Source organism: Zootoca vivipara, chromosome 3 (genome assembly GCF_963506605.1).
Source record: "Zootoca vivipara chromosome 3, rZooViv1.1, whole genome shotgun sequence".
Classification (NCBI taxonomy): Eukaryota; Metazoa; Chordata; class Lepidosauria; order Squamata; family Lacertidae; genus Zootoca; species Zootoca vivipara.
In genome coordinates this window covers 59,404,995-59,432,310 of record NC_083278.1, presented here as the reverse complement: position 1 = coordinate 59,432,310, position 27,316 = coordinate 59,404,995, and the positions used below count along the sequence as shown (strand labels likewise).

The 27,316-nt window shown below is 41.1% G+C and overlaps 2 protein-coding genes across 2 annotated transcripts; both read left to right on the top strand.

Moving 5' to 3' along the window:
- Positions 1-325: 325 nt before the first annotated feature.
- On the top strand, positions 326-13,718 carry LOC118082064 (p53 apoptosis effector related to PMP-22). Its single transcript, XM_035108885.2, has 3 exons — positions 326-751; positions 8,804-8,947; positions 10,729-13,718. The coding sequence occupies exons 1-3, from the start codon at positions 538-540 to the stop codon at positions 10,950-10,952; spliced, it is 582 nt and encodes a 193-aa protein (XP_034964776.1). The 5' UTR covers positions 326-537; the 3' UTR covers positions 10,953-13,718.
- Positions 13,719-19,401: 5,683 nt separating this feature from the next.
- On the top strand, positions 19,402-26,770 carry LOC118082065 (p53 apoptosis effector related to PMP-22). Its single transcript, XM_035108886.2, has 3 exons — positions 19,402-19,818; positions 23,643-23,786; positions 25,048-26,770. Exons 1-3 carry the CDS (start codon positions 19,617-19,619, stop codon positions 25,260-25,262), a joined length of 561 nt encoding a protein of 186 aa, XP_034964777.1. The 5' UTR covers positions 19,402-19,616; the 3' UTR covers positions 25,263-26,770.
- Positions 26,771-27,316: the final 546 nt, after the last annotated feature.

The window sequence follows — 27,316 nt, the reverse complement described above, 5'->3', positions numbered from 1 at the left end:
TAGAAAATGCTCGTGGTCCCTTCCAAGTCTACAATTCTATGATTCTGTGACATTTATCTGGAAGTCAATATTGATTGCAAACGGAGTGCTTCTCAGGGAAAAGAGTGCGCCTTTCCGTGGGCCTTACTTCCGGAATGGGCCTGCTGCCGTGTGTATCCGCCAGGCGGGGTCGCCTCAAACCAAGATCAGCGCTTTGGCAGCGAGTTCGAATCTTCTTCCCTCGAACAACATTCGCCGTGCTGAGCTTTAGCAAACACGCCCCGCGGTGCTTGCCAGCGAAGGGTTAAAAACCTGGGAGTGTACTTGGAAGCCAGGTTTGTTTACCAGCCAAGTTTCTCTCTGGCTCAACAGGTTGCCGCCGCCGCCGCTGCCCCTGCTCTCCTCGGTGTCTGGAATCTAGGCGCGGCTCTCTCCTCCCTGCCAGGAGATTAAAAGGCGCCCAACTCCTAAAAGCGGCCTCGCGCGCGCGCACCGGCCCAGTCCAAGGGAGCTTCTCCTCCTCCTTCTCCTCTCCGCTTTTTTCCTCTTTTGCACAACATGGTTCGCTGCGGCTTGGCCTGCTGGAGGTGCCGGTGGCTCCTGCCCCTTCTCTTGGGCTTAGCTATCATCTTGGGCATCATCGCCTTGTCTGGCAGGGGGTGGCTCGAGTCTGCCGAAGAGCCTTATGTGCGCAAAGCCTCTCTCTGGTCGGACTGCCAGAAAACGAGCGAAAATGATTTGAACTGGGAGTGCAGATCCCTGATGGATTATAGTGAGTATCCGAAATCGGGGGCATGGGCTGGTTATGGGCCTCACAGGGACTGGACCCATCCATGCACAACCAGGCATTGAAATAACTGGGGAAGGGGAGGGGGTGGAATCTAAATTATCAGTTCCGGCTAAACTGGTGTCTGAAAATGCACCGGTAAGAGGCGCAGGATGCATTGTACAAAGGTCGCCTTTGCCAATGTTGCCTGCTGTTAAGGAAATGCTACTCGTCCCTGGGCCTGGAGTTGTGAGAAGCGTTGGCATATTTGTGGTTGTTAAACTAAAACTGTAACTATCCGATCCCGGTGGAAGAAAGTTTGGGACTTGGTGAGCCTGGGTCAGATGGAATAGGACTGGGCTGGCACTGAATTAGGCAACAGGGAGTGTTGCCTAAACTCTGCTAGGACCTGCGGGAGAGGCAGGGATAAGAATTAAAAAAAGCAACGCCTTACATGCTCTCAGATTGCTCAGTTAACTGTTTTGATGTGTAATGAGAACTAGACTTCAACAAAAGAAGAGGACATTATTCAATTACGCCAGTGCCTTGTACGATCATTCTCTTCACTTCAAAGGGCCTTGGATGAGGCCACACCTTTCACCCTATCAAATGCTATTTTGTTTAATTTTGAGAAGACTTGTCCCGCAGCATTGTTGCCTGCTTGTTTGAAGTGCACAAGATGTCCGTTGCGTGACAAGGATCCTCGCATGGCAGCTTCTGAGTTGCTTGGTGGCTCGACCTGTCAGAATATTTTTGGAACATGACTTTCCATATACCGGTACAGGTTTACTTCTGCTCTAAAATCAACACTTTCTCACTAAGTAGTGTATTACTCTTTCAAAGCATGTAAAAACGTTCAGAATTTTTATATGCTGACTGTGAACATGCTAATTGGTCTTGGGAAAATGTAAAATTTAGCATTCAAGAAAAACAAGCTGCATTCTGTCAGCAGAATAGGCACAAATAGCAGGTAACAGTTATTCCTTTGGGTATAATGCAGTAAATGTCAGCCATATACATAGGCCGCAATCCAACTATATGTGTGACTGACGGAGGCCTTATGAGACTTTCTTCTTTGAATACCAGACTCTGCAGAGCTGTTTCTGATTCTTCAGATTGGGGGCATAGAAGGAAGTCATGCAAGAAGTTCAACTCTCACTGAACAAAAATAACTAAAACGAAATAAATCCAGATTTTACAGTCTTTGTAATACGTTATTGGGAGGGGGTGTTGTATGGTGCCCAGGAACTAATATAACAGTGAACACTTGGATTTTAGGAACAGAAAAACCTTATTGCTACTTAGTGTGGCCCTTAAAAGCAGGATCCTTACACGATTTTACCTTCCGTCCATTGAAAATGGCTGCTGTGGGAGAAGTGCAGGGTAAGGTGTCAATCCTTATAATGGAGTGAAAACAAGAAATGGTCTCGTAGTTGTGTTACTGCTGCACTTCTTTTGGGGGGTGCGGGAGGGGAAGCATGCCAGGAAACTAGGTAAAAGTGGACTGTTGCAACTCCCCACCATAGCTGCCAAGTTTTCCCTTTTCTCACGAGGAAGCCTATTCAGCATAAGGGAAAATCCCTGTAAAAAAGGGATAACTTGGCAGCTATGCTCCCCACGCCAGCAGCAAAAAGGATATAATGACGTTGGGGTGTTTTACCAGGCTGCCATGACCCATACTCTGAGCCATACAATTGCTCCCTGCAATATGGGTATAATAATGATGGACTTTTTCCTGCATTGGCAGATACATTTTAAATTGCTTTTAGTGGACATTTTAAAATGTTTTACAAATTCAGCAGTGGCGTGTGGGGTGGAAAGCCCATTTTAGAAATATCTTAAATATAAAGCTGAGTTAGAAAGATCATGAATTGTTGTCTTCACAATTTGTTTTTGACTACTGTCAAGTCACAGCTATACTGAATCCCTAGATTTCTGAATTGTTGTCTAAGAGGCACAAATCACATATTCACCAGGCAAGACCAAAAAAAGCTTTAACAATGAACATCAGGAAACAGAACTCATTTTCATCACTTCATTCATTGCTTAAAAACACTGAAAGGCCGCCCTCACTTCAGACGTCAAGGAGATAAAGAACTATACAACTTTTAGAAGACATCTGAAGGCAGCCCTGTATCAGGAAGTTTTTAATGTTTGATGCTTTATTATGTTGTATATATTCTGTAAGCTGCCTAGAGTGGCTGGGAAAACCCAGCCAGATGGGCAGGGTAATAATAATAATAATAATAATAATAATAATAATAACCATAATCCCGCCTCCATTTTTTTCATCTTATCTTGGGTTGTAGAAGGAGTAGAGACTTGGCTTTTTAAAAATTAAATCTGGGATCATCTTTCACACCTACTGCCTCCTTACTGACACTCATGGGGAGTGGCAAGCCCTTGCCCTACCCTAAACATGTTCAGATGAAGGTCAGAACTCTACTTAGGGATGTGCAAACTATACATTTGTTGGCTCTCTGTACACAGTTGACGGTTATAGACAAGCAACCATATCAATGCTAGAGAAGCATAGATAAGACCGCTCCTATTGTGCTGTTTTGTTGCTAAGTTAAAAAGGGTCACAGCTGCACTTTGTCTCTACAGTATGCCATAACCCATCTGCTCAAGCAGACTACTGCAGATTTAATTGCAGCAGCTTATTTGTATGAGAGCCTCGTTTATTTTAAGTTGCAAGCTGTACCTAAACGTATCTTGAGGCACTTTTCCACTTATGCTTAAAAAACTGTGCTGGGTTGGAACCTTTTATAGGGAGCTTACAGTTTGAATATTAAAAAAAATTCCTTCCAGTAGCACCTTAGAGACCAACTAAGTTTGTCATAGGTATGAGCTTTCGTGTGCATGCACACTTCTTCAGATACTGATATTAAATAAGTTCTTTTTAAAATAAAAACAAAAATGTTGATGCTGCTGGATAAAGTATCATCTTAACTTGCTTCTTTTCTAAAGGAAGACATTTTTAGACTCTTTCATATACATTATTAGAGGCATGTGTGAAGATGTCCAGCTGCTGTTATGCTGCAACCAAACTAGATTTTCCCATTTCTCCTGCCATCACTTCCCAATTTACCCTGGGCCCTCCAGACTGGTGTTTTATTGTGGGTGCATCCTGCAACATGTTCTTGGCGTGTGTTCCACTCTAGTTTGTTCTGTGATGTGTCCCCACAAACTACCACATTATTGCTATCCAGAGGGGCTATAATGTAGCAAAAGTGGAACAAAAATAAACCAGAAGATGTGTGATATAAAAAGTTGCCAGATTTTACCAAGAAGTTACAGTATATGCACTGACTGGAAATGAAGCAGTGTAACCTTTACAGGCACAAGCAGTATTGAAAGCGGAATTGCATGTGATCCAGTTTGTACTCTTTAAAGTAGATAGCTCCCAAAACACAACTTGCTAGCAAGGTTCACCCACGTGGTTTGGAAGCTGTCAATTTTTCATAGGAAATATTATGTTGCGTTGGCACCTTCAACAGGTCAGGAAGGCGGAAGTAAATGGTGAGAACTGGAAGATATTTCTAGTCTACTGGAACCTAGAGTAGACTAGAAGTATCTTCCAGTTTCTAGGTACGGAAAACTATGGGGTGGGAAGCAGTTCCTACCATGCATAGTGAGGATGCTTAAAACATGACAGGTAGCTGCTATGAAATGAAGAAGTTAGGCTGTTGTGCCAGCCAGGTAGATTGGATTGTTAGAGAGACTGGTACGTATTCTCAGGTCATTTCCCTCAGCATATCTATTATGTACCGACTTAGAACATGTGTGGATTTTTAGAAATACTGCTTTCCAAATGAGGGTGGTGTGCTTCAAATTCGTTGGAACTGGATGGCAGTCAAATCTCTCTCCTCACTAAGATTGACTTGTCAGAATAAACAAGTTAGTTGGTAAGATTGCCGTAGAAACCTGCTGCTTGCCATTACAGTTTCTTTGTTAAAATATGGCAACGAACGCCGTGTGAAGCAGTAGCACAGAATGGTGGTGGTGTGAGAGATTTCTGGTTGAACTCCTTCTCTGCTAGTGCTTCTTCCCCACCCTTCCCAAGTACTGTATAAAGAAGCTTAACTTCAAGAAAGAATGCTTGTTGTTACAAACCATCCTTGGCTGCAGCTTCATGATCAAGCTTGTACTTGCAGGTTGTGAGTGGAAAAGAGCCACACCCTCCATATGAAGGGGGAGGGGAAACCTCTGCTTGTAATGATTTCTAAATTGCCAGCGTCTTCACTCAGGTTTGTCTGAGAACCAAATTAGACTTAACTTTGGAATCATGAGTCTCTTTCCCCAGGGGAGCTTTTTGCATGGGGTACAGAAATGGGGAAGAAACCGGGCAAGTTTCTTTCCAATAATAATAATAATAATAATAATAATTAATAATAATAATAATAATAAATTTATTTATACCCCGTCCATCTGGCTAGGTTTCCCCAGCCACTCTGGGCGGCTTCCAACAAAATATTAAAATACAATGGTCTGTTAAACATTAAAAGCTTCCCTAAACTGGGCTGCCTTCAGATGTCTTCTAAAAGTTTGGCTGTACTGTATGGCTATATTTCCCCCTCAGAATTAACTCCCATCAATAGAAAAATATATATTTAGCTATTGTTCCCCTTGCAGCTGGGCAGGGCAACTCTAAACTGTGGTTAAGCATTATGTCAACAATATTAATCACAGTTAATACTTAAGAGTACCCCCTCTTAACCAGTTTGGTTAGCAAACCCTGATTAGGAAGGAGTAGAATCATAATGTTAACCATGGTTAGCACTTGCCTATTCAGGCATTATAAAGGTAAAGGGACCCCTGACCATTGGGTCCAGTCATGACTGACTCTGGGGTTGCAGCACTCATCTCACTTTATTGGCCGAGGGAACTGGCGTACAGCTTCCAAGTCATGTGGCCAGCATGACTAAGCCACTTCTGGCGAACCAGAGCAGCACACGGAAACGGCGTTTACCTTCCTGCCGGAGCGATACCTCTTTATCTACTTGCACTTTGACGTGCTTTCGAACTGCTAGGTTGGCAGGAGCTGGGACCGAGCAACGGGAGCTCACCCCATTGCAGGGATTTGAACCGCTGACCTATTCAGGCATTATAAGGTAAAGGGGCCTCTGACCATCAGGTCCAGTCGTGTCCAACTCTGGGGTTGCGGCACTCTTCTCACTCTATAGGCCGAGGGAGCCGGCGTTTGTCTGCAGACAGCTTCCAGGTCATGTGGCCAGCATGACAAAGCTGCTTCTGGTGAACCAGAGCAGCGCACGGAAACGCCATTTACCTTCTCGCCGGAGCAGTCCCTATTTATCTACTTGCACTTTCATGTGCTTTCGAACTGCTAGGTGGGCAGGAGCTGGGACCGAGCAACAGGAGCTCACCCCATTGCAGGGATTCGAACCGCCGGTCCTTCTGATCAGCAAGCCCTAGACTCTGTGGTTTAACCCACAGTGCCACCTGGGTCCCTATATTCAGGCATTATACTCTTATGTAAATTCAGCACATGAAGAGGAGCAGGGCTGAGAAGGCCCTCTGCACCCTGCATCACCTGTGCCAGGTAATCATTTCTGTGGAGATGTCTGCTGGGAGACTGCTTTCTCATATGCAGCTGAATACTCGAAGGCTGACCTCTTGAGACCACAAGTGTATGTGAGGCACAGGCAGGGGAGTTTGTAGGTGACATGATGTGGCATGGGGCAATTCAGCACAGCCCCACTCCTGTCTGACATATTGAGTTTCCAGTGAAGCATGATGCTTCCTGAAGAGGGTTATTCAAGCCAAGGAAAGGTAGGGAAAATGTACAGAGGCAAAGGCATGTGATCATATAAAAATAAATGACTGAGCCCTGAATAGACATAGAGATTTTAGGAGTGGCTTGCTTGCTGGAATGATAATAATTATGTCTATTATTACTGTTGCGCCATCACTGTAACAATTATGATCAGGATCAAAGTTTAACAAGCCCAACTACTTGGGTGTTTTCATATTAGCTTTTCCAATCTCCCCAGGACCACAAACATACAGACACAGCATTCACAATCATTTGAGGTACAAAGAAGCCTTATAATTAAGAGTTTCCTGAATTATTGTGTGTGAAGCATCTTTATAGCTATAAACTGTTCTAATCAGTGGATTCATCATAGACCTACATAGCCGAACCTACTTTGTCCTCCTCTTATTTATTAAATAATTGCCTGTTACTAACCCTTGCGTCTGATTTAATTCTGAGACACAGCAGGAAGAACGCAGGATTATTTAAGGACTGCTCAAGCTGATGGCCATGGTTAAAGCACTGAAACTCGAGGCAAGCTGTGGGATCAGTCACTTCCTCTCTCCACCTCTTTTTAGTTTATATCTTTCCCTTCCAGATTTAACAATGGTTAAGGGTTATATCATCCTTAGAGACAATTTGGAACAAATGCAATTAAGCGGTATGCCTTTAAAGATGTGTGAACAGAAATGTGCAACACAAGCTAAGAGGTGCTCTCCTATGCCATCCAATTGCTTAGAAGCCTATTTTGGCATTAAGCAGTATATAGATAACAATGATAATCCATATGTAATAATAATACTTGGTTTAGCATAATAGGATTGAGTCTTGGGCTTGAACACTACCTTCTCTTCCTCTGGCACACCTTTGTGAGGGTTTTAGAAGCTGTCACTTCCAGTTTGGGCTAACTGCAGCTTGTTCTGATACCCAAACCTGGACAAACTGCAGTTAATTTTAACTGTGATTAGTGGAAACAAGCCAACTTCAAACCGTTGCTTATGAAGTTGGCTTGTCCTTATTAAATGCATGTCAGATTAACCACACTTTAGGGTTCAGACATAATGCTAAACTGTGGTGTAGCCTTATGTATAAGCTGGGCATTATACGACCTTTTTTGTGCCCTCTACATTTAGATAGGGTGTATGTGGTGTTAGGGGAGGAATAGTTCCTATGGTGGGAACGTACCTTTATCTGTGGAACTTGCTTCTAAGTCCATGGGCACAGAAATGTACATGCAGGCCTGTATTAAAGCTTGCAGCTCTAATTTAAGGAAGCCGGCTGGATCTAGACTCATTTCTTGACATGTGCATTTTCTGTCTCATTAAAACTGAACAGCTTCAAATCTGGGACTTTCAATGCAATTAAGGTTTTTTTGGCTGCTACATTATTACTGAATCCATACATTCCTTCTCTTAATACCTTTTGATAAAATGATAGAATGTTATTACCACTGGCCTCCAGTGTCATGTAAATCCATTGTCTCACATGCTTAGGCTGTGTTCACGTTACCAGCTTAAAGCACAGCTAAGTCATCCTTTTTTCTAAATTTCTGGCTGTCTTAGACAGGGTATATGCAACACTGGATGGACCTAGATAGTTAAGCAGGGCCCAGAGAAGCAACATAATGTACAATAATGATATGATGCTGATGGAGGATAAGGCTATGAGTAATGATGACTGCATGTTATCTCTTTGATCGGAGGCAGTGTGATCAAAGTGAATCTGAATACCAGTTGCTGCAGGAGGGCGTTGGTGCAAGAGGGCTGTTGCCATTATGTCCTGCTTGCGGCCTTTCCATAGGTTGGTCGATGTGAAGAAACAGGATTCTGGGCTATATATCAGTATAGACAGGCAGCAACCATTTTACAGGTGTCTGATTGATGTATGGTCACACACACACTCATTGCTGCTGATCCACGGGCTGGGGCAGGCTTTTGCATGCTCTGCCGATGCACATGGGGGTCAAGAATGAAACCCCCACACAAAATGGTTGCTGCTTGTATATAAATCCAACAGGATTCGTGTCCTCCTTCCTTCTCTAAAAAATAATAATAATCATGTTGTGCATTCTATTCACAGTTGTGTTACCTTGGAGCTGCATTCAAATTTTGCAAAATTCAAGTCAGCTTTAAGGACAGGGTCTTAGTAAACAGGAAAGGGGGAAAGACCAGAAGAAAATGTGAAATATGTGCTCTGCATGCATCACTAAGCTCTAAATTCATATATATGTGTGTGTGTATAATAGCCTCTCTTTTTCTCCCCCTCTTTATTTTAAATCATAGGTTGGGGAAGAGCTTCTGCTGCTACATATCTTGTTGGCTTTGTCATCCTCTGCATCTGTTTCTGCCTAGCAGTCATAGCCTTTTCCATTGATATACTACGGTTCAACTTTGTTCGAGGCATTGGAGGTTTGCTCTTCGTCGTTGGTAAGACTGCATCTAAGAGAAACCAATTTTAAATGCTGAGCTTACACTCAATACATTGTGACTTGCCTTAGATTTATTTTCCAGAATCTTCTTGGTCCTGGAGAAAAATTTGTTCTCATTTCAAAAACTAATCAGTAGTGACTATGTTTGTGTTAGTCTAGAAGTAATCAAGGTTGTAATATATAGGGATGCATATTTGAGATTTGTAACATCACACATACACACACACACACACACACACACACACACACACACGTTTTAAGGCACCAAACTCCCATCAGCATTTAGGTTAATTTTGATTACAACCTCTGTTAGTCTCAGATTCTGACCTATAGAGCTCCTCTGTAGGAGAACCATTTTCCATGTTGGGTGAAATAGGGACTACTTTCCCCCGCACCAAATCCATCTTGACCAGCCGCCAATAAAGACTGTGAACAACTGCTACACAAGTACATAATGCTACAGTTTCTGTGATTGTTGCAATTGCAGAAGTAGCAGCAGAGATAATTTTTGTAACTTGTTTTCACTGCAGATTCACATGCTGCCTAGGTCTAGTTACAGAAAAGGCACCTGCCTGCAAAACATAGTGGCTGCTTTAACTAAATGCCTTGGATGCAAATGTACTTGAAACTGAAAGTAAAAGTTTTTGGTCTTTGGCCTGGAGGAGCAAGCAAGGAGGGTGAATAGATAAACCCCAGGCTCATGCATGCCTTAATAAACCATTGCTTACTGTTACAGCCAAACTGGATCATTATGTACTTTAGCAGTCAAATGTCGTTGTTTCTAGGAACTAAATTATCTTGATTTTCAGTGGCAGATACGTCTTATATGTGTTTTAAGGTATTAGCGTTGAGGTGACTCAAGACATGCGTGTTCACAGGATGACTTGCATGCCAGGCTGAAGCCGCTGCTAGCACCCTTAAACACAGGTCCTGCTTTAGGAATGCTTGCTATGCAAAATTCACTTATCTGAACACAAGGAATTAGTACCCAAACCTTGCTATGTGCACCACAGATTCCTGGGGTCAGAAATGCATTAGAAATGTCCCCATAGTAATCAATGCACATTGCTGACTCGCTATGCGAATGGAAATCATGGACACATTATATGAATGCTCGCTTAACAAACAATTTTCAGGGAATGAATTGTGTTCCTAAAGCAGGAAATGCATGTACATTACATGACATTGCTTGAGATGCAGCACCCTCAAGTGGAGGCAGCTGACATATTTTCCTGTTTTTGTACACCCCCATTATTCCTTCTTCCTTTTTATATTGCAACATATAGGGGTTTTGTGTGTGGATAAATTCACAGTTATGTGAAGAATTTCCACGACTGCTAGGAACTTCAGGCACTACTGTGGAAACTTATTGACGCTGCAAACCCACACCAGTTCCTAGTATCCTAGAAAGAATCCTGGCAACTGTAGTATTGAGGTGCTAAGAATGCTCTATTACAGAACCCAAACATTTCCCCAGGTTCTCTTGGAAGGGGGAATGACTGTTAAAACCATTTTGAGTCTGTGGTGTTGATAAGCTAATTGTGTCCAGTTTGCAAGACAATTACTGAGTTGAACATTCTTTATTTCATCTGCTCAGAAATAACACATAGTTAATGATTCTGGAATGCCCAGCGTGAGGGTGCTGCAACCAGTCTGTAATTGTAGGAGTAACTGATGAAACATTTAACAGGAATACAGTTAGCTCCAAATAAGTTCCTTAGTACAAAAGGTTATTAATTCAACTCCTAATTCGTTTTTCTTCACTTTATTTCCATTCAGCTGCTTTCCAAATTATAGGTCTGGTCATCTATCCAGTGATGTTTGTGGAGGACATTCAATTGACGGGAAGCAACATGTTCAGCTGGGCTTATGGCTTTGGTTGGGCAAGCACGGTGATTGTGATAGGCTGTGCCTTCTTTTTCTGCTGCCTCCCCAACTGGGAAGATGAAGTCCTGGGCAACATCAAACCCTACCCCATCTACAGCAGTGGCGAACGCGTTTGATACAGAGTTAGTAGGAAAGATTGCTTTCAGTAAAGAAAACTACAGTATATCGTTTCTGGCTTGTGGGAAGGAGCATGCTTATATCGCCCTGTTTTCATTTGACATAGAATTCCTAGCTTTGTCTAATAATTAAGCCAAATTTCACAGTTCGTTTTTAGTCTTGTATCCATTTTGAGATCTGGCAGCTGCTGTTTTTACAAGGAATAAAGAATAAATTGCATTTTGATGGTTAATACAAGTTTCCTTTTAATAACCTCATAAGAAAGTAAGATGTGTCTCTGTGTGGTTTGTTTCTATGTTTTGATATTTCACTGAGTAAATTCTTTTTACACTTTAAGACCAGCATAGCCCTTAGAATCTAGGTTTGCAGGATCCTTATCCAGTAATGTCAGGCTGATGTGGATTTTAGAAGAAAAAAACTAACAGCAAGATAGTGTCTTATGAGAATGCTTTGGAAAAGTGCAGAATAAGTATTTATACATTTAGCACACAATCTTTTAAGCTAAGCAAAGTTTCAGTGAGTCTTGCACCAGAAGGAGTGCTTAAGAGTTTCAGCCAGTATGACTACTGAGCTCACATAGTTACTACTTACTCCACAGTAAATTCAAGTGCAAGGATTGCAACATTTTGTATGCACAAGTATAATGCATGCTGGCATTCTGTAGGTTTTCAAATTAATTGCATCAATCTCCTCCCACCCCATGCCAATCAATCTCCAAACACTGTAAAATATTTTGTATGTTTTACATTTCTCAGTTGTGAATTAAGGGTGAAAGAAAGCTTTAGAGCTGCATTTCTATCCCTACCCCCAATATCTAATATAATTTTATCCATGCTAAATGGGACCTCCCCGTAAATATTTATATAAGAGTTTTGAAATACCATTTTTGATACAAATAAATTGCATAAACTAACGTGCTCTAGCAGAAGTAATGGTAGTAGTAATAAAAAATGTGTGCCAGCTTCCAGTCTTACCCTCCAAAGGCCCTATGGCAGAAAAATCACAACAGGGATACCATATCCATGAAATGAGAACTGTAGCTTTCCCAGAGATGTCTAAAAGCTGGATTTACAAAGCTAGCCATAATCGCATGATAAGAGATAAGATGGGCAATTATCAAGCAGTGAGATAGTATATTGCAGGTTTTTAAATCTATGGTGATGCTCCTCCATATTCGATCACATCTAGGAGAGTTAAGCATGCTCTTAGCAGTACAATCCTATAACTCTTTACTCTGAAGTAAGCCCATTGAGTTACTGACAATAGAATTGCAACCTGGGGTTCCCAAACTAAAATTAGTGCGACTTAAAAGTGTTTCAATTTGGGTTCTGTAACTTGGATGATGACAAATATTTTTAGGTTTTCAAAGTGTCCAGATTTTAAATGCTGTATGCAGGACAGGATTAAAGTGGTACTATTTTGAACACAATATTTTTTTTTATTAAAAAAAGATTATTATGACTGGAAACCTTGATTGGAATATGTGTACACTTTCATATACTTAAAATGTTTTGTAAATGTATAAAACCTATGTTTACCATGACAGCCATCATGCTTTAAAGTATATTACTAAGAAGAGTTTGGAATATCAGTTTTATACCTTTTTACAGGGGTTTTTGTATTTGCAGAGATGTATATTGCAATTTATAACTTCAGACATGGCTGTTTGATGTATTTTGTAATTCTCATTGTCCAAACGAATCCATCCACTGTTGAATAATTTGCTTAATAAAAAAGAAAAATAAGTTCTCAAGAAAAAACTAATGCACTCTGAAATGTGATTGCTGCCTCACCATACGTATGTTACCAGTAAATCGCAAAACATAGCAACACACAACCAAAATATACAAAAGTTTAAAGTTTGAAATATTTACTGTTTTTTAAATAAATGGTTGTACTTATTGTCAAACATTGCAAAACATCAAAATAGACAAAATGAGTGGGTTTGTATTTTATTTTTGAAGGGAGAGAGCTTAAGGAAGGTAAGACTCAGCATGACTGTTACCATTTGACTGTTCACGTAATATTTTTTTTGAGTAACTCATGCAGAAGTCTGTCAACAATAAGTTGTATTCAGTGCTCTGCATGCATAGTTCTGCTGGCTCCTTCCCCTGTGTGTTCCCAAAATCTTTTCTGGAGTGTCCTCTTCTGGAGGGGACAGAGGAGGAAATTCCATTGCATTACAGAAGTACATTGCAGCAGTGGAACTGCAGCACTGGATACTGCTCGTCACTTTTAAGAACTTGCACAGTCATTTTGGAATTTGATAGGTGATGACAAAGACTGGCTCCTTTGAATTTTCACCTGCTTCCGCCCATGGTAAGTCAAAGCACTGAATACACTTCCAAAGACCAAACCCATCTTTTGGTACAGTCTTTCTCATCCTGGTGCCTTCTGGATGTTTTGGACTCCCAATTCCCAAAATTCTTGTCCCTTGGCCATGCTGGTGGCTGCTGAGGGGGGGTTACAGTCCAAGAGCATCTGGAGGATTGGTCTAGAACATGACATTTCCTTGAGTATTGGTTAGCGAAGGCATCTCCAAAGATAAATCCAGGCTGATAATCAGCCGATGGGTGTTCATGTACATAGCAGTGCCATTATGTCACCAGTTGAAATGGCGCTTAAGCATGCCATGGGCTTTCCCCCTTCTCAGACACATTCTTAAATTGATGTTTTGAGTCCAATACATTCACCTGCCTTGGAAGCTGTGCTGAAGTTGTTTGATAAAATTGTATCTGGAGCACCTCCTAACATGATCAATGAAATGAAGAGGGAGTTTAGTATTAGTGCATGCCTTACACTTGCAAACTCTTTTATTGTTTTTCATTATAAGACTTATTTTATTAAGTAGAGTCAGCCTTCCATTTGCCATGGGATAGCAAGATTTAAATAGCTCCTTTTTGTACCCCTCAGTTCCTACAGCAGTTATTGTCCTCTGTTTTGTGGAGCCCAGTCTTCATGCCCCACAACCTACCCCCAGTAGGAACAAATGTTTTAAATTCAACAAAATGTGTCTTAAATGTGGAGGGGGAGGGATGCTTTTGGTTTGTATAGACTAGGGATATTTTTTGGGACACATAATTTGCTATTTTGCTTAATGGCTTATGTTCAGATGTTATAGAGTAGAAAGTCTGTTTTTACTAATTGCTTGTACTAAATGATCAGGTTTTTGTATCATACAGACGTCAGTTAAATAAACAGTTTTGATACATTAAAATGGGAGTGTTTCATTAGAAAATGACATGCATGCCTTGGATTGGTTATGCAGGGAAAGGTTAACATAATTTAAAATAAATAAAATAGCTTTTGACTTCTTAAAGAATAATTTCAGTATGCATTTGTAAATAAATGAAGCGTTTAAAAATTATTAAAGTTATATTACGCTAATAAAACTGGGAAATGTTTTTAATTTTTTAAAAACAAAACAAAACAGAGGGTTGGTGTTATTGACAAGATAATTAGAACACAGGCAGTGGCTGTGGATTACAGATGGCCTGTTCTCACCATCACAGAGGGTGTGGTGACTTCAAGCAAAAGTCAGTTTGCACCCAGGACAACTGAGTAAAGCCTGATGCAATTGTGGAGACATTATTTTTTACATGCCATTGCAAATCACCCAGTGGCATGCTGGAACCAGCAGAGGTTGGCTTTATTCCAAGCCACAATGGCATATACTACTTTTACAGAGGCATGTGCTTTGAGGTGAGTCACAGCACCCCGAATCTTACAAAAGGCACTGCCAGCAAGTGCCTTTTCAGGCTGCTGGCCCTGATGCTATTCCATCTGAAGTGATCAAAGCCAAGTCAGAGTGGTGGGCTCCGATACTAGCGGAACTCTTCACTGTGATAGATCTGGAATTATGCCTAAATCATGGCAGCAATCTATAATTATCCCAGTCTTTAAAAAGGGTGACAAAAAGCTGCCATCCAACTATCGGCCAATAAGTCTATTGTCAAACATCGGTAAATTGTACGCTAAACTAAATCTGTTAAATAAACTAACTACAGTACTTGGATTGATGAGAATAACATCATAGATCCAGAGCAGGCCAGGGGAATCCACTTTATGCAACTGCATGGTGTTACAGTGGTACCTCTACTTACGAATTTAATGCGTTCCGAACCTAGATTTCGGTACTTTACTTGATCAAAAAGCTTTATACAAAGAACACCTGTTGTATAAGAACAACTCCAGGGAATGAAATGACAGATCCTGTCATTATAAACCGAGGAGTAAAGCAAGGCTGTGTACTCTCTCCCTCTCTTTTTAACCTTTTTCTTAACAACTTCACTTCTTCACTAAAACAGGTGGACGCCCATAGCCGAAAACTCAATGCATCAAGCATTCCCACCCTCCTATACACAGTTGATAAGATTTTGCTTTCACAGACAAGAATTGGCTAAACACGTTTGCTAAATTCCTGTATTGACTATCTGCCCAGAATGAAATTGTGCATGAACTTTGATAAAAGCAAAATAATGGTTTTTGGGAATTCACACAAGAGCTATAGCTGGAAATTTGGTAGAAAACCTATCCAGCAGGTATTCAAATTAGACTATCTGGGAATTACATTCCATCATAGGCTTTTTGGTCCTCGCACCATGCAATGGCGGTGAATGACAGTAAGATGTCTATGCAGGCCATAATGCGTTTCTTCATAACAAGAGGTAATTCGCATATCCCCTCTGCCCTTAAGGTCTATGGAATTCCATTCTGGCTGCTAGGGTTTACCCAGCTGGTAGAACGAGTGCAGGCAGCTTTCCTTTTAAAGATTTTTGCTGTTCCACACTGTGTACGTTATGCAGCCTTGAGTCTAGAGCAGGGGTCCCCAAACTACGGCCCCCGGGCCGGATGCGGCCCAATCGGCCTTCCAATCCGGCCCGCGACGACCCCCGCCGCCCGCTGCCGCCGCCCGCTCTCACGGCGCGCGGCGCAGCGACGATCTAAAAAATCGGCAAAAAATCGCCGAAAATCCTTTGTGCGCATGCGTATGGGCCTCTCCTGACCCGGAAGAGGTCATTTCTGGTGCACTTCCAGGTTGGGGGAGGCCCATATGCATGCGCACAAGCAATTTTCGGCGATTTTTCCCCGCCCGTGTGCGTGTGCGCATGCGCACGGGCGCACACTCCCCTGCCCTCCGGCCCGCCGCACGGTAAGTCTGGGGACCCCTGGTCTAGAGGGAGGTCAACACAAGGTAGTGACTGTCGCCTGGGCGAGATTTCTTCTATGAGCTAGTTAAACATCTGCCTTACAACAGATCAAAGCAACTCGGGCTGTCAGTGGAACTTTTGTGATCGATGTCCCTACCAACTGCCAAGGCTATAATAAAAACTAGGTTGTGGGATATTGAACGCCAGGAACTAACAGTAGCAGCAGAGAAAACATGTTCCCCTCTTTCAACTTTCTTGGGCACATGAAATTAACCACAATTATCTTGAATTTTTGATTAACCCTCAAGAAAGAAGGGCATTTTCACTGGCCAGGTTTAATTCAAATCCACCAAACCTCCTTTGGGGAAGGTTCTTGGGCAGGGTGGAAGGAGAAAGAATTTGCCCATGTGAAGACCACCTGGTGGAAACTCTTACACATATGGTTCTTAAATGTAAACTATATGCTGATCTCCGCCAGCAATTCCTAGATCAACTCTGCACCCCCAAATGGAAACCAGAGTTGGAGGTCATACATTTTCTATTACTGGGGAATGATCAGGAGCCCACCAAGTTAGTGGCTAAATATCTTTATTTGTTTTTTTGTCATCGAAACACATTGTAGACGTCTGATCTCCCTGGAGACCTAGAGATGTGACGATAGACTGCTTTGCCTCTTTTCTTTTAGCAAATGTTTTGTGCCGCTGGGGAGGTGGTAATTCTGTATTGATTTCTTATGGATGTTTGTATGTGATGCCAATAAAAAGTTTGATGATGATGATGATGTGCCTTTTCCAAAGCAGCTACACACTTCTAGATTGGCAACAGAAGAGCCAAATCAAAATGATGATAATCATGTGACTAGTTCTGACCTTAAGGACTCTTGTTGGTCCTCTTAGTTCACCCCCAGCAACCCAATGAGAACTGAGTGTGCTCAGTAGCCAGGAATGCTGATTGGTGGGAGAAATGGGAAATAGGGGGGGGGAGGGGGGAATGGAATGGTGCCTCCTGGTTGGCTAGTGTAATTAAATAGTAGCAGTCCACATTAACAGTTGATGATAAACCTACCCTCCATTCAATTTTCAGACCACTTGTTCATCACATTTTACAAACTGCTGCCACTGGATATATCTAGCCTTTCATTCCCACAGAACGGCTTTATATTTGCCACAGAAGTTACATGTCTTGCCCTAGTCCCACCACTGACATTCATATAGGGCAGGTGTGGGGGACCCCTTGGCCCTCAAGAACTTGCTGTACTACAGCTACCATCACCCTGGTCATTGGACATGCTTGCTGGGATTGATGGGAGTTGTAGTTCAGCAACATCTTGAGAGTCTGATGTTGGGGATATCCTTAACGTGTTTCACCCAATGCACAAGGGGCAGGGTGGGGCCCTGCCACCACCACCACCACCACCACCACTGATATACATGCCAGCCATCATTCCACACACACCCCTTGCACCCCTTGCACTGTGCATCTCTGGCCACATGAATGACCAACGGGGGAAATGATCATGAACATATCAGTAGCAGGCCTTCAATCTCCTCATATTCAGGATGTGGAAAGTATTGTACGCATCCTATCTTAAAGTACCAGTTTATTCAATTCCCTGATTAAACTTAACAGCTTGGAGAAAAGGACAAGTGGTACTGTAGATCACTAAACGGTGAAGCGGAAGAACAGCCCCTAAATCACCATCCTTATTCCCCCCCCCTATTTTGCCATTAGGGCAGCTTTTAAAAACATATTTAGTATGCAAACGTACATTAAGAGTGCCTTAAATTCCCCCCTAACTACCCATACAGATAGCAAGTGAAATCTCTGCTGTTGTTCTAGAAATCCAACAAGCAGATCCATTATGGCAGCCTTGACCAATCTTGTGCCCTTCAAATGTTCTGCGGTTGTAGTCCAAAACATTTGAAGGGCACTAGGTTTGTGCAGATTGCATTATAAGATTCATGTTCTTACATTTCAAAAGTCTTAAGCACTAGGGGGAAAGAATGGGAGGTATCCATTCAAATAAATAAACAACAGAACGGAAATTATTATTGTGGTCTGCTTACAAATGCAGCCTTACTCAAAGAGCAGCTCAGCAAAACTGCTGCGGTTTTGGACATGAGTCAGTTGTTGATACCATGAGAAGCTCCTCCTTGCCCCCCAGCCAACTGCTGTCTGTCTTTGGATCATGAGGAGAAGTAACTCCCACAGCAACAGCTGCTGAGGCATGGAGTCTATGATCCCACCCTTTCCATTTTAAAAGGACTGACTAAGGGCATCTTGCCTGAGGGTCCCTCGCAGTCTCTTATTTCTCATTCAATCTGCTACACAACTAACAAGATTGGTTTCATGACATATTTTGTGCAGATCTTGTGTTGTTGCCCAAAATAAATTCCAGTTGGCCGCCATTTTTTAAAATTTTCGCTCAGGCTTCTGAAATGGTTTGAGATAAGAGGTTGCCCTCAAAACCCCATCTAAATTGGTTGAATGGTGAATATGCAAGAACATGTTTGTGCTGGTGAGGAGCTGGCATTAGCTGACTTGGCTGCTAGCTGTGGTTTTAGGGTCAACGCAGACCCTCCAAGTGCCCCCCTTTTCCAGGGATGTCCCTGATTTAGAGAAGCTGTCCCAGTTTCTGATTTGATCCCCAAATGTCCCACATTTCCTTAGGATGTCCCTATTTTCATTGGAGAAATGTTGGAGAGTCTGGTCAATGCTAAACTGGAGACTGAGATAAAGTCAGATTTGGATTCAGCAAATCAAAATTCATTTCATAAAGCTCTCAAGCAAACACACTCCCCTCAAATAGCCTCCAAACATGGCTGACAGCATAGCTGGCACTGCCTCCTTTTCATTGGCAGATTTTTGTGAATCCACAATTTCTCGAAGAGAATTTTAAGCCTTTTTGCCAAAGGAACAATTCCTAAGTATCTTTAGTGGAAGCCGTCACTGTTACAGTAAGATAAAATTAAACGATGTTTGTTTGAAAGTATGGATAATATAGCCTATCAGTATCACCCTCAAGTTGCATTGGCACGACCTTCTGTTCATCCTTCATAGAGGTAAACCAGGGGCTACTTTTGCTGTTCACTATCTTTCTTTTCTCTCTTCCCGCCAATACATCACACTGCGAAATCTTAAAGCCAGGAAAGGGTAAAATGCTAATGGCAATGGGTCATAATAATCATTTAATTAGTAGCAAAAAGAAAAAGAAAAGGGAGGGCGGGTTTCAAGGTGTGCACAGCCTGAATTTTCTTTCCAGCTCAACAGGTTGTTGCAGCTACTTGTTCAGTGAAATGTAGGTGGAGCTTTTTCCTTCAGCGCCTGTCTGGATCACAAAGCTGCTCGCTGTCTTTGTCTTTCTTCCTTTCTCTTTTACACACACACACACACACACACACACACACACTTCATAAACCTTTATTAAACTACTGTTTTCCCCAGGCTGCTGAAGCAAATAGTAGGAAGACTTTTTTGCTTATCGGTCAAACCACTAGAGAAGACCCAAACAAGATGGTTCAGTATGGTCTGGACTATACACGCTGCAGATGGATCTTGCCTCTTCTTCTGGGCTTAGCAATGATCTTTGGTATCATTGCACTGGTTGGTTGGGGCTGGGTATACTCAGAAACCCGACCGTTTATGCAACAAGGCTCGTTATGGAGATTATGTACTGAACAAGAAGAATGGGAATGCATATCGCTCATGGATTTTGGTAAGAATCACAGTGGTAAAGACTATGATCCAATGATAGTGATTAGTCTACTCAAGCTTTATATCATCTATCTATCATCTATATCTATCTATCTATCTATCTATCTATCTATCTATCTATCTATCTATCTATCTATCTGTCTATCATCACCTATCTATGGTATCTATTTATCTCATCTGTCTATCATCTCCTATTTGAAAGGAGAGCTTAAAGAAGAAAGAAACTACCTTTCATTGGTAAATATGTGTAATGTTTTTTTCTTATTCTGGACTTGAGTGCATCTGCTCACTTTGACCAATATCTCCTAAACTTTTCTTCAAAATAGAAATGTTCAGAAATTATTTTTAAGAATGAATTTTAGTAATTATGACAAGGAGTGATCTTGAAATGCTAGAATGAGGCAAAATCCAGTTACATAAAGGAGTAATCTTCCCTCAAGTTTTCAAGGAGCAGTTTTATATCCATGACAGTAGAACACGTGCTGAAAGTATAAGCAGAGTTTGGTTAACAGCTTCCTTTTTATCTCCCCTGCATTTTCCACCATGACAAGAAATAGTTTGGGGTAGACATGGAGATGACATCAGGCAGAGAATCTTTAAACGAAAGCATACTGTAAAGAACTGTTGTGTGGAACTGAGCTTTGCATATTCAGATGAATCATGTGATAGAGCCTGTGTTGAACTATGTGGGAAAAGCATAATATTAATGAATAGGATGGAAATTTATTTGGACAAATGGTGTAATGTATATCCAAACTGTCACTTTGGGTAATTTTCTGTTTAGCAAATCTATATCTGCAGTAGAATAACTTTGGTCTACTTTAAGATGTCATTCCTCATATCTGACTTCTTTCTTAAGATATGCCCAGGAATGAAGCATCTTCTTAATGCGGACTCCCTGTTTCCCATATAACATCAGTTTTGAAATCCATATGACTTCCTTCTGCTTCCTCTTGTGATTCACAAGAGATTATGTTGGTTAATTAGCAATTGCAATAATTGTCAGGATGAAAAAAATGTTAAAATAGGATTAACAGCAGGAGAAAATCTGGGTTGTGGGCTGGGTCAATTTATGAGCTGGTCATAATATGTAAAAAATGCAAACCCACTAGTAAAAAGTAAGCGCTCACCGTTTTGGTCAATTGATAAACAGCACCTTCCCTCCCTGGTGGATATGTTAATTCTTAGTGCTCTCCTATCAAGTTTGGGAACTGATTTTAGGAGTCAATGATCAAAATACTTCTGTTTCTTTCTCACCCTTTAAATAAGAAATGTTAATTTGGCTTTATAAGTCTTCTTTTGAGGTTTGTATGTAATGTTCCAGCCGTTCTTAAGCATTAAATAAATGTGAAACTCTCTATGCTAGGTGGTAAAAGATGGGGAGATTGCAGAACAAAACAATTTCAGTTGACTGTGTGGAGAACAGGCTATAGATAGTGGCCATCTGCGCTACAATAAAAGATGCATTTTGACTCATGTGTATCTCTGTATAGATAGTATATGGCTACGTTACTTTAAGGCCGTAATCCCTATACATACTTACCTGAAAGTAAAATTTAGAATTCTGTTTTATGTTTTAAAATGCATTCTTTTCCCTGAGGAATTCTGAGCACTGCATTTTGTTGTTGGTAAACGACAGTGCATTGCAAACCTGTGATTGGTAAACTACAGTGCCCAGAATTCTTTGAGGGAAAGAATGGGCTTTGAATGTGCTTTAAAGGTATAGTGTGTACATTAGTCTGATACAGATTCTTCTATGTTTTTCTTTGGCTTTGAGCCAAATGCCATAATACATCGGTGGGGAGCCTGTGGCCGTGTTAGATGTTGTTGGACTTGCATCATCCCCAGCCAACATGGCCAATGGTCAAGCATGATGAGCAAGGTAGTCCAGCAATGCAGTACCACAGGTTCCCCACCATAGCTGCCAAGTTATCCCTTTTTAAAAGGGATTTTCCCTTATGCTGAATAGGCTTCCTTGCGAGAAAAGGGAAAACTTGGCAGCTATGTTCCCCACCATGCCATAAAAATGAATGGAGAGTTAGATAAAGAACTCTGGGCTGCATCTTGTCTCCTTAGGCTTTTCTCCCCCAAAAGACTGCCTTTCCCCCATTCTTCTTAGAACAATTAACCAGCAGTAGAGCATTGGCTGGGTGACAATATGAGAAAAACCTTGCAGAACTAGAGATGGTCTGCAGCCCTAAAGTTTTCAAATATGTTAGAAATAATTTCTATATTGTTTATTTTTTCATTATTTTGTTCCAAAATAACACCAGCATTTTAATCAAGCTATGCAAATGCACATGTATGATATAGTAAGACTTCAATAGTATTTAGTCAATTAAATTGGTTAGATTAATAGACTAAAACCATTTTGACAAACTAAAAAGGTGCCGCTGATCAATTGGCTGGTATATTTTACATATTTCTATTTTACAGGTAGGTAGCCGTGTTGGTCTGGATCGAAGTAAAATAAAAAAATTCCTTCAGTAGCACCTTAAAGACCAACTAAGTTTTTATTTTGGTATGAGCTTTCGTGTGCATGCACACTTCTTCAGATACCAGGTATCTGAAGAAGTGTGCATGCACACGAAAGCTCATACCAAAATAAAAACTTAGTTGGTCTTTAAGGTGCTACTGAAGGAATTTTTTTATTATATTTCTATTTTGTTTGTGTGTCTTAGGAAAACTGCAAATTGCAACTCCCATTTTTAAAAAGACATCCCCTCTCATGTGCTAGAGAATGGGGAATGCCTCTTGTAAGATTATGCTTGTTGGGACAGCAACAATTCCCATAGAGAGAGACAGAGAGAGTCAATTCCAGTTGACTGTGTTCAATTTCAAAAGCCAGTGGGATCATTAAACAGCAGTAATTTACCCACCTATTCTATATGCTCAGGCACATAATGCCTCAAAAACTTTAAATACCTGAATTAAAATCTCTCTCTCTCTGTGTGTGTGTGTGTGTGAGAGAGAGAGAGAGAGAGTTTTAAATACTCATTTCAGTAGCAGATGCTCTGCAACATTACACATTGAGTTTCAGGTTTTTAAGATCCTGACTGATTTAGTATTGATTTCGCCTACATGAAGGTACTGTATATGAAAATCCCAAGGCCAACTCTTTAAAATCATTTATTTATTTATTTATTTATTTATTTATTTATTTATCTATTTATTCATTCCTGATTGACACCCGAAGACCAGAGGCAGATGTGTACTCTGGGATTGCTGTCTCCCTGACACTTTCGGGTTATTCCTGCCTCCCCACTTCAGCTTCTACACACAGTGTGTTCATGTGTGTTAATGTGACAGTACTGTATAGTCTTATGGCTAAAGACATACAACAGTTCGTAAGACAACCACGAGTCATTTGAGCCAAGCTCGCCATTGTGTGTACGCATATGTCTTTTGTTCGACAGTCACCTCTGGACAAATAAGTTTTTGAAACAATACCATAACCTGGCAATCCAGCTTAACAGAGGGAAAAGTAGAATGAGTGGATATGCTAAGAGCAGAGATGTCTCCTTCTGGAATAAAAAAACCCCTAATATCTACCACCAGACTTATGTTAAAAGCCCAGTTCATCCTCTTTAACTGTTACATATACTCAGTGCTTTTTTCGGGGGGGGGGAACGCAGGGGTACGCATACCCCTAAACATTTTGTGAATTTAAGTTTAGCCTCATTGTGTGGCAGTATTTCAATATGAGTAGGAAAATGAGAGTACCCTTTAACAACATTTTAAGAAAAAAAAGCACTGCATATACTTGTACGGCTGTCTTAGAATAACAGAGAGTAAAATGCAGCTAACTTTTATTTTTATTTTCAGCCTGGGGTAAGGCTGCAGCGGCCACTTTCTTTGTTGGATTTGTAATCATAGTGATCTGTTTTGCCCTGGCTATCATTGCGTTTGCCATCCCGACACTTCGCTTCAACTTCATCAGAGGCATCGGAGGCTTGTGTTTTGTTGCGGGTAAGGCTGCGTTTTCAGTGCAAAGGGTGGGTGCCTGGCTTTGGTTTGGAGAGAGTAGTTGCTTCTTTAGCTGTAGGGAAGAGCAACAGACCTTCTTAAAGTGCACCATGAATCAGGAATGTCCTTTTGCATAGTTGCAGTGGGTGTGGTGGTGCAGAGTAGCATGAATTCTCAAAGATTCAGAAGCCTGCTCAGTAATAATTACAGAATGTTACCATCACATGACAAAATATTTAACCGCCATATATATATATATATATATATATATATATATATATATATATAGCCTTAGGAATTGATGCCTCCTAAACCAGGCCATTTAACGTCTTTATAGCTTTATCATCACTGTCCTCATGGGTAGCCTGCTCCATAATCTCCAGCCACCAAATCTTCTCTCTGCTACCTTCTTTAAGAGTAAGGATGGGGAACCTGGAACTATCCATTTAAACTCCAGTTCCTATGAGCCGTAACTAGCCATTCTTTTGGATGGGAATTCCAAACGTGGGATGCTGCCACAAGTAACAACAACAACAACAACAACAACTTATTTATACCTCACCCATCTGGCTGGGTTTCCCCAGCCACTCTGGGCGACTTTCAGCAAAATATTAAAAGACAACAATTCATCAAATATTAAAAAGCTTCCCTAAACAGGGCTGCCTTCAGATGTCTTCTGAAAGTCAGGTGGTTGTTTATTTCCTTGATGAGAGGGTGTTCCACAGGGCGGGTGCCACTACCGAGAAGGCCCTCCCTGTAACTTCACTTCTCGCAGTGAGGGAACCGCCAGAAGGCCCTTGGCGCTGGACCTCAGTGTCCAGACTGAATGATGGGGGTGGAGACGCTCCTTCAGGTATATTGGGCTGAAGCCATTTAGGGAAGCCCCTTTCTTGCATTGCCACCAACCAAATATTAGAAAAGGCGGAGGTTCTTATGGAAGGTTCCCATGGGAGGATACTGGTTGCAAAACTTTGAGGGCTTTATAGAAAAGAACCAGCATCTTGGACTGAACCTGGAAACGGATTGAAAGCAAGTGCAGTTGATATAAGAACAGCATAATATGGTCTGAATGCAGAACGAATGCGGAAATTTCTTGGATGCTGTCTCTTGTACCAGCTGCAGTTTTGAACACTCTTTAAGGGCAACCTTGTGTAGAGTGCATTGCACTAACCTAATCTTAATCCATGACGAGAAGGAATTATATTGTTTCTGTTTTCACCACCACTCATTTTTACTTAAAGTGTTTTTTCTTTCTTTCTCGCAGCTGTATTCTCTCTAATGGGCCTTGTCATCTACGCTGTAATGGTCTCAAAATATTTACGTGAAACTTACCCAGGAGTTATAAGGAATCAGCTCGGCTGGTCCTATGGCTTTGGGTGGACCATGTGCCTTATGGGTATAGGTCTCGGATTCTTCTTTTGCTGCCTCCCCCTGTATGAAGATCATATTTTGGGAAATGTCAAACCTTATTACGCATAACTTCTAGGAAGAGCAACAGAGTCATGTTATTGATTTCCTAAACATTTGCATGCCGGTTATGTGCAGACTAAAATATCCCTCAGTCTCCACCACCACCTCAGCCAAACATTGAAGCAGTAGAGCGGCTTAACAGCTTTTAAAAACACATTGAAATATAAGCTAAGGTGTTAAAAACAATACGTTATTCCCATTTCCCTTTTTGGTTTGATGTAGAATAGTTAGATTTTTTTAAATAACCCTTTTTGGTTCCTAGGAAGAACCGGAAATTTTTACCTTTCCTGTTTAATGGGCAGGTTACAATGTAATTGCCTTTCTGTGGCAGAGTAGACCAATCAACCATTCACTAATCAATTGGTGTGATCGAAGACTTACATATTAAATTGTGCATACTTAAATGAATCTGATCTGTTCCTATTGAAAGGGAATTTGGTTCCCATTGTGGTTGAGAACAGTCCACATACATCCTTTTGTTTTAGCCAGTGGATTTTTAATAATTTGTGGGAGAAGAAATTGTCAGTGGTAGCATTATTTAGTCAAGGTAACCTGACAACTTAATGAAAATCCTAAGAATAGCACTTAGCACTGAAATACTGAAATGTTTGTTTTAGTTGCTTAATACGTTAATTGAAACTGCATGAGTTACTTTACTATAATGTTTTATCAGTTGATTCTCTGGCATCTACAGTCCTTACATCTTTCAGGTGTTCCTATATTGCAGAAAAAGAACATTCCCTCATGAGGTATCCAAATTCTGCTGGTGTTTGCTACTCATACCACCAGAAATGAATTTTTTAGCACATGAAAATATATTTAAATTCATTGAGCTCCATTTCTGGAATTTTACCTGCCTACTTGTGTGTTGAGAATACGTTGTTTAAGCCACAATGGGAGAAATGGCTGCAGACAAAATGGCAGGAGTCAACTCATGCTCTCTCATAAGACAGAAGCAAAGCTATGCAAGGTAACTGTTTGCTAATATTCCTACTGTGCTTTTGTATTAATCTCTTTTTCTTTATACATTTGCTTTATAATCACATAGCTATCTTCAGTGGTCAGTGCTTTGGGGTGGGGAGAAAGTGGCAAAAGTCCTTATTATGATATTTTCACTGAGGTAATTATTTTGTAATATATTTGTAATTCTGCACAACGATTGGTGAGAAGCAGCACAATCCCTCTTTATTATATAACTGATGCTGCAGGGAGGAAAAGACTAGTAGGTATTGAATTGGAAACTGCCTCACAAGGAACAGACCGTTTGATAGCTAGTTCCTTTATATCATGGATGCCTGCAGGAATTCTTTTTTTTGGGGGGGGGAGGGTGTGTGTGTGTGGAAAAATAAAAGCCACCCACCTGTTGATGCATTGTTACTGCTGTTTTTCCTTTCCCCCATCATTTATCCTGACCATCTTACAGGCCAATGCTATGCTTATTAAGCATGTATAGAATTGTAGCCTTAGATATTGTAAGCCTCACTGGTAGGAACTATGTCACTGCTGTGTTTTGTATATTATACAGTATAATGTGTTAGTTAAGTGTTAAACCAACTGTAATTGTGGTTTGAATAGTTGAATTCCAACCCAAACACACACTGTTCTGACATAATTTAACTACATGTTAAAGATTATATTGTATATTTAAAGTCAATTAATAAAAAGTTGCTGTCTGCCACTGTATGGTTAAAAAATGTGTTGGATTGATACGGAAATGCTTAAGGGCCCAGAGACCCACAACAGCTTAGGCATGTGGAAATGTTGCCTTTCAAGCGCATGAAATGGCACATTCATTTAAATATTTGCTTTGGAGTTCTGCTAGATCAAAAATGCAGGTTTGGAATCTATCCCTCCCAGTTCCATTAACATGAAGCAGCAGGTCCATGAAAAATTAGCGGCCCGTTGGCACCCACGTGGACCTCGTATCTGGATCGCCAAGCACACTATGAAAAGCATTACACAACACAACTTCTCTCACTTCAAAAGGCAGGTGGGGTCTTGACATTGGGCTGATTCCCCACCTCAGAAGCTCCTGCCCTACATGCAGAAAGGTGTGTATAGTT